The sequence below is a fragment of the Barbatula barbatula genome (assembly GCF_947034865.1).
Source record: "Barbatula barbatula genome assembly, chromosome: 11".
In the NCBI taxonomy this organism is placed as follows: domain Eukaryota; kingdom Metazoa; phylum Chordata; class Actinopteri; order Cypriniformes; family Nemacheilidae; genus Barbatula; species Barbatula barbatula.
The window spans coordinates 9929798-9943054 of NC_136774.1; the positions used below are offsets into that span (position 1 = coordinate 9929798).

General features: G+C 38.7%; 1 protein-coding gene across 2 annotated transcripts; it reads right to left on the reverse strand.

Moving 5' to 3' along the window:
* Positions 1 to 847: 847 nt before the first annotated feature.
* On the reverse strand, positions 848 to 12871 carry LOC306900571 (S1 RNA-binding domain-containing protein 1-like). Of its 2 annotated transcripts, XM_079467689.1 has the most exons (9): positions 12754 to 12871; positions 11231 to 11347; positions 7854 to 7950; positions 7565 to 7691; positions 3573 to 3676; positions 2908 to 3003; positions 2713 to 2806; positions 2526 to 2633; positions 848 to 1290 (listed from the first exon to the last, which is right to left on the reverse strand). In XM_079467689.1, the coding sequence occupies exons 1-6, from the start codon at positions 12764 to 12766 to the stop codon at positions 2967 to 2969; spliced, it is 495 nt and encodes a 164-aa protein (XP_079323815.1). In that variant the 5' UTR covers positions 12767 to 12871; the 3' UTR covers positions 848 to 1290; positions 2526 to 2633; positions 2713 to 2806; positions 2908 to 2966. The 2 variants fall into 2 exon arrangements, with proteins under 2 accessions (XP_079323815.1, XP_079323816.1); XM_079467690.1 differs by lacking the exon at positions 2908 to 3003 and having other exon boundaries at positions 12754 to 12841.
* Positions 12872 to 13257: the final 386 nt, after the last annotated feature.

Sequence of the window (13257 nt, forward strand, 5' to 3'; positions counted from 1 at the left end):
TTAAATTCAATTCGAAATGTTTAATACATGATAAATAAATGTGGAATACATGTCATATAGCCTATGTGCAATATTAAAGGGATACTTCACCAACATTTTTTTAATTCTGTCATCATTTACTCACATTCAACTTGTTTCAAATCTGTATGCAGACATTTTGAAGAATGTATGACAGTAAAACGTTCTGGGGCACGTTTGACTACCATTGAATTATTTCCTACTATGGGAGTCAATGGGGGGCAAAATCTGTCTTGTTATAAGCATTCTTCCAAATATCTTTCTTTGTGGTCATCAGAACACAAAGTGAATCGCTAATTCAACACGCATCTGCATCTTCTCGAGGTTAAATCGATGTTTTGATCGTGCAGGAAAGTGCGAGTCTGTGTTTGTTATATACTCTTGATGTTTAAGTATATGTATTATTATTTATTAATTATTTATTAAGTGTTAAATATTCTTTCCACATTGCTTGTCTTTAATATAGGTTTAGTCTTTCTGCAAGTCCCACAAAGTTATAAAATGCTCACCAAGAGTTATTCCCAGAGCCCTGCAGAAACGTGTTTTGTGTCCACTATTACTGCTGACTAACTTGAAAAACATGGAAGAAAAACATGTTCTTTAGTGTGAAAACAGCTGGTAATAAGTGTTTGTATTATTAATACATTAGAATTGGAGGACGAGGTGTAAAGATAACGATACACAGCTCTACTATTAATTTGAGTGTTTATTCGTTTGATTTTCTATGGGGGTCATTATGTGGTAATTGGAACAACTAATTTTATTAAAGCTTTTACTTGATCTGAATAGTTCACTAGACTACAGCTTTATGAAGAAACGCTCATGAAATGAAAAGACAGAAAATATTTTTAATCAGTGTTCATCACACCAATTATTACATTACATATAGTAGTTTTCTTTCCTTAAAAATGAACATACTTATATACAAGTAGATTTTTAAAATATTTGTATAGGTTTTACAGAGAAACATCTAAATGACCTCACAGGGATATTTTAAGGATGTCATGGCAGACAAGGAGGACTCAATTGCGGGGAGAAAACACAGTTTATTGAAAAGTCACAAAGCAAAATCCGAATCGCCCCGGGGGCGTGGCGTCCGCCGGCGAGGAGTAATTCCCCGGATAAAGTCCCACAACCGCCACGGACGAGAGAACGCGGGAATACTCGGGGAGACTGCTCGACCCGCCACCTCCGAGGAGACGAGCCGTATTGGAACGGCGACGGTGTTGACGGAGCTGTGAAGCGAGAGCGGTCCGGGACGCCAGCGGGAGACTGTGGAGGGGAGTGACAGGGCAGATGAGAGAACAAACTGAAAACGGCTATGCGGGACACAGGAGACGAGGTAAGGTCTATAGATCTGTGGCAGAGACTATGACTACGACTACGACTAAGGCTAAGGCTGTGGAAATGACAAGGGTTTCCTTTAGACTAGCGGTACTATAAGGCAGTCTGAGCTGGCACTAAACATACAACGGTCAGACACAGGACGAGAGAAACAGAAGGGTAATAAGGAAAAACTACTGAGTGACAAATAGGGGACCGGTGTGCAAAATGATTACTGGAATGAATGCGCTAAGGGGAAGATGGGCAGCAGGTGCGTGAGAGAACTAAGTGAATCACCCGTGAGGGGAAAGCCCTAACAGGGAAACACAAGGGCGGGGCGAATGACGTAGACACTGAGCACGTGCCTGCCGTCAAACCACGGCGAGCACGTGCTCGACAAAACAACAACACACCTCGTGACAGACAGCGACCAGACAAAACAGAAGTCACAACAAAGGATAAATAAGAGGTGGATGGGATGCCTTCCTAAAAGGCTCTAAAAGTGCTAATAAGATCAGAATTGTATTTTCAGTTACTTTTTCAATCTGAACATGCTAACAGCTCAGCTCTTTACATATAAGGCAAGTGAACTAACATTTCTAATATATTACAAGAAATATTCAAGTTAAATTATAAACACAAATTTTTTTTATGGATTTTAATTTAATTGAAAAATACTAATTATTGGCATGTTTAGATGTTTGTTTAGTAAAGAGTTTATCTACTAAATCTAATATTAGTGGTAAACTGACAAGCAAATGAAGATATGGGTCAATACTGCCATCTAACGGTGAATAAGCGCATTATTTACAGTTCTGGCAAACTTTATGGCACGATGGATATAGGACAGGCCATGCTGAAAAGAAAAGAGATCCATATATTTTTTCGGGGGGATTTATTAACTTTGTGGGCACGAGTAAAAGTATTTTTTTAACACTACTGTTTAACACTATAAGTTTATGAATTCCGTGACAGTAACACTGCTTTTTTATGTCACATTTACAAAGTCAATGCCATTGTTAATATATTAAGCCACACATCTCTCTATACCCCAGGGTTCCGTTTAATGCATGTACATCTCTGCTGTGCATAAAATACCCAACATTGAAAAAGATGCTCTCAGAAAAACAAATAACTATAGAGGAAATTAGTAAATCTTGATATTAAAAATAAATAAGTCATACCAGTAGGAAACATCGAGTGTTCGGAAGAAGCGCCGTTTGATTAACCTAGCAAAGAAGGCTTCAGTTTCTCTGCATGCTTGGCCATTTCCTATAACTACAGTGTAACAGCTGCAAGAAAAAAACAGAGAAATTACTCATAAACCTTTTTGATACTCATGCAACACTGTCATCACTTTGACTGTAATACCTATATTTAAGCATGAGACGACGCAGTTTCCTTGCATCCCTTTCATTATTTGCAGAGTCATAGAGGTAAACGACATCTGTGTGCAGTATCTGACCTGAGAAGACACAGAAAGTTTGTAAAAAGCTAAAACTGTCTGCAGAGAAGACAAGCAACTAAATGCAACACATGGACAACACATGACTAAATTAAACTAACCAACATTCCTTGAAAGTCCAATTAGGGATATTTTGTGCCCATATAATAGAGTGACTGTTTCACTCAAAAAAATGTGTAAATCTCTTTGGCTTCCACCTGCAAACCACACAACACATTTTACAAACAGCAACCCCCGAAAAAGTTACAACTTACAATACAGAAATTGTCTAATAAGACAGAAAGTACAGAAAACAGCAACTTTCAAAACATAACAGGATGCTTTTTTACCGATGCTTTTTATTATACATTACACTTCTATAGAATATCTTAGAATTTTGGATTGTGGAAAAAGGCAAATTTTCAAATTTCATTCAGAATTTTTGAAGGAAAACAATTAAATGATCTCACTGTAATATTTTTTAATACCTTGTTCAATGTTTATGTAGCATGTTCTTGTTTATTATATTTACTATAACATCCAAATCATCAGCTTTTAAATAGCACTAAAATAAATACTCCTAGATCCTACACAAATATTGATTTAATACTGGGAAGTTATCAATTATGGCAATTAAAATAAACACATAATTTGTTACATACTATCAAATATTGATACTTGCCCTATTAAATGAGATATTTAAAGTATTAGACACTGGCATGAGGATGAGAGGAAGATGAAGTGATGTGTGTGTGTTGTGGGTGTGTTTGGGGTCTGGCGTGCTGACCTGACACTGATGCACCACCTACAGAATTCTTCCTTCACGCGGCTAGGGATGTTGACTTTCACATTCAGAATCTTCAGATTCTCCCCACGGTTAATGGCTAACGTCTGAAACGAGAGAGTAACCAGTAGGGACAGCTGACACAAGGCAAGGTGTGGTAGCGCTAAAACACACTTGTTTTCTCATCGAGAAGCCTCTCTCACTTTCTCCTACTGGCCCTTTAAGCGAAAGTGACATGCTGTGAAGCAATTGAAAAAACACGCCGTACGCTGGTAGAAACGCCCCAGTGGGCACAGCCCTTTAGGGTTTGGGTGATTAAAGCATACCTGTTGTGAGAGGTAACAACATAATGTGTACTACAGCTGTCTTTGGAAAAATACACCTACATCTTTATCATTTGAAGAGGACAAATTTGTAATGATCACAGGTCACAGACTTGCCATTGCTCAATTGGTAGAGCATTGTGTTGCAGTGCACAAGTCACGGGTTCAGTTCCCAATGAAACTGATACAAACTGTATATCATAAATGCACTGTAAGTCACTTTAGATAAAAAAGTATGTCTGCCAAATGTGTCAATGTAAAATGTAAATGTCATTCAATCGACTCGCATATTCAAATGTTTTTATTTGTCATAAAACTGACTGAATGGGAACATTGTCATTTAAAAAAAATAAAACAACATTAAATACTATCCTAAAAATGTATTCCTTATCTTGCAGTTTAGTCCTACAGGGCTGAATGCATGTTTGTTTTCTCTCTTTCTCTACTGCTCCTCAATGCTCCGCTATGCTTGCACGTGAGGTGTGCATTCTGTAAAAGGTCGGGGTGCTGCACCATTCTTGCAGTTGACTTATACCTTATTTGTTCCAAAGACGTCACGTTATTATATTTAGTGACGTTTAAACAGATTTAATCGATATTCATTGTAAATTTATTTTTTTTCTCCCACCCCTATTAAATAAATGTTATAATGAATTAAAAAAAATTGAATCAGCTATATTGAAATTTGAAAAACCATTTTTTACATATTCAAGTTCAGAATCCTATTTCAAATATCAACTCAGAAAGAAAAGACAGAAATAAGTTTAGTCTAAATATTCAACATATCATGTTCCTGAATAACAATGAAATCATAATTGGAAAGAAGGAACGTAAGCATAAGAAACAAATACTATTGTTAAGACTGAGCTATTCCGAATCAAACTAATTTTTGCGACAGAACAAAGCAACAGAGGATGACCACTACAGAAACAAAAAGGAGGGATGGGATGAACTAAGAGAAACAATGTAAAGATTTACTAATGCATAAATGGCATAATATGATATAAGACAACATTGTACAACTGTTTTGTAAATACATTTATGGCACATTTGAGCAGCATTTAACTGTCTTTGTAATAAGCTGTGACATATATAACCTCTGCAGTCTAAAGATGGCTTTTGTTGATGTTGATAATATTTGAACTATTCTATACTACATTCTTATTGGTTGAATTTCGTATTTGACATAAAAGCAATGCATTGACGTTTAATAAGTAATATACAACTATTGCATCATCTTCACACATTTGATATGAGTCGATTTAACACACCTACATGCCAATGCTCACTTTTCGTCAGAGTGCCACCTGTTTTACACTGTTAGTAACACTAGTAACATACTACGGTACATTTTTTGTGCTTTCTTTTTTCCTGTAAAGCTGCTTTGTAACAACGGCCATTTCTCAATACCAAGAACGCAAAGAACAGACTAGTGTTCTCGTAAAGACCAGTCTTGCGAGGCAACCTCGAAAGAGGACATGTGATGAATGCACCGCAATGACTTCTTGGACTTCAAGCAGGTTCGGTCCGCGCAAGGCTGCATTCGATGCATTCTTGATATCAAGAACACATCGAGGTACTTTTATGCGTTCTCTGTTCTTTTGATCTTGAGTATTGGAACTAGAGCCCGACCGATATATCGGCCGGCCGATATTATCGGCCGATATGAGCTAATGGCATTTAAATCGGCATCGGCGTTTATAACGGCCGATAAAACATGAGAAAAAGAGTCTCATGCTTCACTCATGTTATGAGTGTTGCATAGTTTGCCCACCAGAGGGCGGTCTGCAACTCCCCAGTTGACAACAGCGGCGTCGTTCGAACGGAACGGCCGTGACCTTTCCAACGAGCCCGGCAACGCATCGCTGCGACCTTCCCTCGCGGAGATACGGACCGAAACGTCGGCCGTTTTCAATCCGGAAATGGCGCCTCTTTCCCGGATCGGCCGGCCCGGCGAGCCGCTAGCTTGAAACTCGTCTTCTTCCGCCGGGTGCTGGCGGTCTCCGAGTCCGCCCAGGTCAGCCCGCTGCTCGGGCAGGTCCCCCGGGTGAATCGCGGGACTAGCTGGGACTCTCTTAAGGTAGAGCTGGCGAAAACAACTTTGTCGTTCGTCATGTGAAATGATTGTTGATTTAGTTCATACACTGCATATAAAAACGGTGTGGTAGTTCTAGCTAACGGTCCTATCATTATCACTTCTAAATATTCTGTAACATCACTTACAGCCGCTAATGCATTGCTATATTAGATTAGCCACAAAGCTAACTAAAACCATGTTTATCAGTGGAAGAACGCGAACGTTAATAAGACGTCAAACTATAACGTTAGCGTTTAACTTATTCTAAATATATCTGCAGTGTTTCCCACATAATGACCGCGTATCTGTGGCAGGGGGCGCGTGTAGTAAATGACTAGAAGTTATGTACAGCGTGCCTCGAAAAAACAACTGTTACGTTATTCTAACGCTAATCAAGTTAAAGTTTGCCTGTTCATTCATTCCTGCCAATATATAATAATTAATTCCTGCTCATGCACAGACAGTTGTGTAAGGTTACAACGTTAGGGGAACGTTATCTAAAGGTTACAACGTTTTGAGAACATTCTACATTGTTTTAATTATATTTTGGTATTATTTATTTATTTTATATTTATTTATTGTATATGTAGCTATACATTTAACTTATTTTAATTTTATTATGGTTTTGTGGAATATTGAATTTGTTTGGTATAGCTCTTTTACTTTAACTTATAATTTATTTACAGTACACACTGTTAAAACCAGCTTCAACTGGAAGTAAATAAAAGTGTTAAATGTTTAAAACCAGACTGTTTTGTGATCATTGAAAAATATATACTTTAAATGTGCAATTGTTTAGTCATTGAGACTGTAATCTAAGGCTTTTTTTAACATCCCTTCTGGAAAATGGTTTATACAGCCCACATACCTAGAACAGGCAGATATTTTGCTATTGAATGTTGTGTAAGTGCAGTTTATAGGAAATGGGTCTAATATCCAGTTTATTTTCAAAATCAAAATATCGGCTTATAAATCGGCTCTTTTCAAGTTAATATCGGCATCGGCCCCCAAAAATCCATATCGGTCGGGCTCTAATTGGAACCCGATGTTGACGGTATAATATGACGGAGAGCGAGAACACAAGATCGCTGAAGACCGCATATTATGCAACATAAAGCGCTATATAAATACATTTGAATTAGCTTTCCTGTAGCTCAGTGGTAAGAGCATTGCGTTAACAACGCAAGGTTGTTGGTTCGATTGCAGATACCTATGTAACAGGTATAGGATAATGACAACTACATGCTAATGTTCACTTATAGTCATAGTGCCACCTAGTGGCAATAGAAAGTGACATGCTTTTTTACATTATTTTGCACTCCTAGCAACATACTGTACGTGAAACATGATAAAACATGCTAGCAACACTTAGCTCTGTGTTAATATTAATTTCCTGAAACAGGAAGTTGTTCAAACTCAAACAAGCAATGTTCAGTCTGCCCCAAACTTCACACATTTGATAAGAGTCCTTACTGTAACAGCACCTCATTTTGTACTGCATGATTTTCAAATCTCTGGGTAATTGTCATGTTAAAAGTTAGTGACCTAACTTTACTGTCTTCAAAATAAAACACATGATTCATAAGTGACTATACCTGATGGTGCTGAATTAGCTGAACAGTGCAGGTGAAGTGCCTGTACATGTCAAACTTAGATGAGGCTTGTTGATGACGGGCTGTTCTTGACAAAGATGATCGAATGGTCACCGATTCCCTGACACACCTGAGAGAAAACCACAAATGCGGAGCGACATCAGGTAAGAGATATGTTAATGTAATTTTTGAAGAGATGCAGACAGATTATTAGACAAAACGAAAGATGAAAACATAAGACAGAAACAGCTATGGACAAATAGTGACGTTTTTGAAATCATAAGTGGCTCACAGTGACTGGACATATGTGACGGATTCTTTGTCCTCAGAAAACATGTGTGCCAGGATCTCCTGCACACCTGTGGAAACCTCCACCAGATTGGACAAACCTTTAAACGCAGAGGAAGAGAAAGAGACGCATTTACCAACCAGGAGCTTGCTCTAGTAGGAACGTGATTATGACATAGCGAGCGGCAGAAGTGTATAGCAAGGGTCATGAAATGATAAAAGTATATAAAGCAAAACAAGTTAAACTGCCACAAGACTAAAGAAAACAGTGTGTGGAGATCCAAAATGCATGTGTCAAAGGTCAAATGGCATCATTTAGAACACACAGGAAGGTCCTGAAATGAAAATGTGCATCGTGTGACATTGAATAGCTGGATTACACATCACATGTCAAGCAAAACAGCTTAAAACTGTCACATGGTGCACCAACACGAGAAATGGAGAAAAGTCAGAGATCGCAATGACTTCATCTAGGGCTGCACAATTAATCGAATTTTAATCACGATCACGATTTTGGCTTCCCACGATCAAATTCGCGTGATCGAGCGATATTTAAAATGCGTCATTCATTTACGCTTTGTATTAAAGTTTTTTTTTTTTAAAGCCAGTCTAGCGCGCTGTAAAGCCGCTGTCTGATCACGTGCGTCCATGCACCAATTAGGGATGCTCCGATCCACCTTTTTTGCTTCCGATACCGATTCCGATACCTGAGATTCAGTATCGGCCGATACCGAGTACCGATCCGATACTAAGGTAAAAATTTTAAAGTGCACAATTACTTAATAAACTGTGTGCATTGCTGTGCAAGACATCAGGCTCGACTTAACCTAAATTTCCTGACCCCGTAAAACAAAATAACAAACTAATGATTCACAAATTTAGTAAATAGTTTATTAAACCAGCACCGGTGCAAAACAAATGAAAAATAAAACAAAAGTGTTCACTATCTTTGGACAAAAGACATTCAAAATTAAAGTGCAAATTAAGCAGCTGAATAAAACAACAGCTTCACTAGCTTGATAAACGGGTATAAATAAATGGAAACAAAATCTCTTAATAATTTTTAAGAAAGTGCAAAAATAATTAAAAAATCAATTCGCAAAAAAAAGCTGCTGAAATTGAGCAAAAAAGTACTAGCTTTACTGCTTTAGATATTCAAAGTAACATGAATCAGATCTTTTTAATGCTTTAGTCACTAAAGCAAAGTCCACTTAACTAAACTAAAGTTTAGTGAAAATAAAATGTAACATCCAACACAGAAACAGATGAATAAAACACTAGCTTCCCTAGCTGAGTAAAACTGCACATGTTTGTTGCATTTAACGTGGCATTTTGTGGCATCAAAATTCTCATCCAACCAGTGTGCGGTTAAACTTAAAAGCGACACGTCGCAGCTCCAGATATCTGTTGTAAAACTCACCGCATTGACATCTTTAATTTTTTCGGATATGTGTTTGCTTTTTGACTTTTCGGTACAGTTCAAGGTAGAGTTAAATATCAGATAAATATTTACGCTTCGGCGTGTCGTACTGCGGCTCCAGGTGGTTTATAAGTAGTCTGAAGCCATTATTCGCAACGACGGACAGCGGTTGCCCATCCATAACAATGAAAGCGGTGGAACTTATTGGCGTAGCTGTTGTAAAATAACTCCAAATGACAGATATTTTGTCTCGCTCCATGCTGTTCGCTGCTATATGTTCACTTGTTCACGTGCACTACGTACAGAGCACGTTGCTAGCGTATGATGGCGCACGTTGCTAGCGTATGATGTCACACGTTGCTAGCGTATGATGTCGCACGTTGCGCAATGCGCAGCCGCCCACGAGAGAGTTTAAGCGCCGGTGTCTCCATGAACTTTTACATCGCCTAGCACAAATTTGATGTCAGATCGGGTATCGGTGACAAATTGCACCGATACCCGATCTAGAATTTTATTACGTATCGACGCCGATACCCGATACGAATATCGGATCGGAGCATCCCTAGCACCAATAAGAGTTGTTCCCTGCAGCGCGCAGCAGCTCAGTCAGTTTCCAGATGTAGACAGTCACAGACAGAAGACAGAGTAGCGTGAGGAAAATACCACAACAGATAGCAGGCTATAATCTATCTTAACAAAGAAAAAATGTCTAACGTAGCAGAGGGAGCGGCCGAGGGGCTTGTCCCGAGAATCGGATCGTCATCCATTGTGTGGAAACATTTTGGGTTTCAGGCAAGTGACACAAAACAAGAACAGGTCATATGCAAAGAGTGCCATAAAGTTGTTTTGGCACCACAAAGCAACACAACGAACCTCTTTAACCACTTAAAAAAACACCATAAAGTTCAATACGATTAATGTATGAGGGCGAAGAAATGCGTTGCAAAGACTAATCATCCCACAACATCAACTCAGACATCCATCGAAGCGAGCCTCTTTAGCGCATCACCATACCCATCCACCTCCCAAAGACACAGTGAAATAACGAATGCAGTCGCATTTCATTTGGCTAAAGACATGTGCTCAATAAACACGGTGACAAACGAAGGCTTCAAATTCTTGGTCAACACTCTGGATAAACGATACGTGATCCCCTCGCGTAATTATTTTTCAAAGGTGGCACTACCTGCGATGTACAGAAAACGCAGAGGGGAAATAGAGCGTTTAAAATAGCGACCTATTTTATTTTGATGCACATATCTGTACATTAGCAGGAATGTTGCACAATATGGATGTGAAGGCAGTAAATGTAATTAGCTTGTGTGACAATAAAAAATTGTTTTGGTTAAAATCAACAAATAATCGTGCTAATTAATCGTGATCTCAATATTGATCAAAATAATCGTGATTGTCATTTTGGCCCTTATCGTGCAGCCCTAACTTCATCCTATCATGGTGCACGGTTAATAGGCTAATTATAGATGAAGTACTTTTCACACTTTTAAACGAATAAACTAATTAATCACAACAATATAGTGAAAATAAAAGCAATAAAACTTACTCGAAAGGTTTGCCATAAAATTGGCGCAAATATCCATATTAATATCCATCCACGCGGTTTCGGCTTCAAAATAAAAGAGCCAAATTTCAGCTTTCAGTTGATTTACGCGTGACATCGATTTGAAAACAATAATTGTATTAATTTATTTCATTACGTTTCTTTTGATATTGAATCGTGACCAGCTCTCTCAATCCTCTTTTCTTCTGACCTCTTCTAAAGATTTGAGATATTTTTTTGAGAGGTGCTTTACAAAACAAAAAAGACATTAGGCCGAAGGTATTTGCATCTGGTTTTCCTACAAGGAACATGTAGGGGAAAAAACACGGATCTTTTCTCGGCATTGTGAGCGTAACATTCAGCCGAGATAATATGATGAAAATAGTCAAACAAGGACACTCACGGAAGAGGGGGGAACACTCCGGACTGCTCTCTTTAGGGGTCTGCTCCTCCACGCTTGGTATCATCTCTGATTCAAGCTCTCGTTTGAGACCAGACCTGGTTTCAGCTTGTGATGTGACTGTACAACATGACGTATAATCCAGAGAAGAGATCATTTCCAGGAGCCCAGAGGTCCCATGAGTGAAGAAAGAGTGAAATAAATTCACTCAACAAAATCAACTTTAAAAGGATATACGAGCATGATTGACAAACAAAGATTTATGTTACCGCAACCACACAAATCCAGACAACTGCGAGTTCACTGTTATTTGATCAAGCAAACGTGAGATTCATGAGCAGCTTTCTCTGTAAAACTGATGCCAAAGTGATATTTTGTAAAGTTCGGTTCTTGACTCTTTCAGGCTCTGTGTTCGTATACTAAAGGCCGGCCTTTTCTTTCAAGTGTTGGATTTTAGGCTCAGTGACATGAACGCAGTGAGTCTCGATGTAAAAGAACCGTGTGAATTATTTCAGTAAAATCCCTGTAAAGAAAACACAACAAACCGGAAGTTCACTAGGGGTCATGTTCGCGCGCGTCTGTAATAACCAGTGATCGTGCACGCGCACACGTCAGGTTACACATCGATATGAAAACAGTCATGAAGTAAAAAACCCTTCAGATGTCAGAGTTGTGTCAGTGTGTTTCTGTCTTTCACAGAGTTATCAGTGTTGAGGTGAAATACATCTCGAACACGGGAGTGAACCCGAGGGGTGATCAGAGATGGGCGCACTCAACACCAGAAGGACTACAGTCCCCCTATATGAGTTTAAGGAGGCTGACGTAGATCCTCTGAACACCAGATTCAGTTGAGCATTCAGAGAGACAAACGACCAGCAACCCGAGAGAGCTTCACCCGAAACTCTCTGAAGATCACCGGACAACGTCAGCAATCTGACGGGAAGAACCCACAGTCTCATCAACGGTGACTACATATAAATAACATGAACTTCATGACAGAATGACTTATTATACACATTATAGCAAAAAAGGGAACTTGACACGTGATTCTATTTCTAAACGACGAATAAAAACATCCACAAAACAGCACAAAAGCCCTGCAAAGACATACGTGAATTAATTATGCAAAACAACAGCCAATGGCAAGACAGCAGACCTAGCAATACTTGTACAATTCATATAAAGTTCTTGTTTTTAATAGATTGGTAAAATAACATATTTTCTTTATAAAAACCAAGCTTTATAGTATAACAACAAGACTGGAGAAGTCTGGAGTCGTTACTGACATTGTAGGAGAGGAGATTCAACAGCGCGTGAGTTAAACGGGATGCTATTTCAATAGCAGTCGTCTGTTATATATGTATTATTTCTCACTGTAAACAGCGTAAACAGGAATCTTTTAGGTTTCCCGAAACGTGTCCGCGTCACTTGATTTGCAAGTCTGTCCGATTACACTGACGTACGAAATGAAACCGAAGTCAAGTCGTTATAAACTCAGAAGTGTTTGTCAGACATCATTTACTCACCAGAGCAGCACATCGAGTCTTGAATATGATATAAAAGCCGAGCGCATAATCCACAGTAACAACCAAACGGTTTGAGTTTCTCCTCAAAAGCAACAGCCGCAGTAATTCAACTACAGGCTCCAGGCGGAAGCGCGCGCTAATGGGCTGCACTGTCAGAGCGCACCAATGATGTTTGCGCCACCTACCGGACTGGATGCTGCAGTTTCAGGAACAAACTTCTTTTTTTCCCTTTTTTGTTGCTTCTCACCACATCTATAAACCCGCAGATTATTTCTGTTCTGATAACAAGCTAAAACCCAGATAAGAACCGTTCCTTGGCTAAACAGGTCTCTACAATATTATGAAATTTACACTGCGATACCAAGCTGAACCGCTAGATATCAATCTGCCCACGACCACTACAAGACCCAGTCAACAAATATTGTTTATTTAATTTATACAACAAAATTTTTATGTCATATAATTATTACACAATAAAACAATTATATAAATTAACATAAGCAT

Excerpts from the sequence above, each read along its gene's own strand:
- LOC306900571 (XM_079467689.1), bottom strand. Across the intron at positions 7,951-11,230 it reads GGAGTGTTCCCCCCTCTTCC|GTTTGTCCAATCTGGTGGAG; the intron begins GTGAGTGTCCTT and ends CTGCGTTTAAAG. Across the intron at positions 3,677-7,564 it reads AGCTAATTCAGCACCATCAG|ACGTTAGCCATTAACCGTGG; the intron begins GTATAGTCACTT and ends CTCTCGTTTCAG.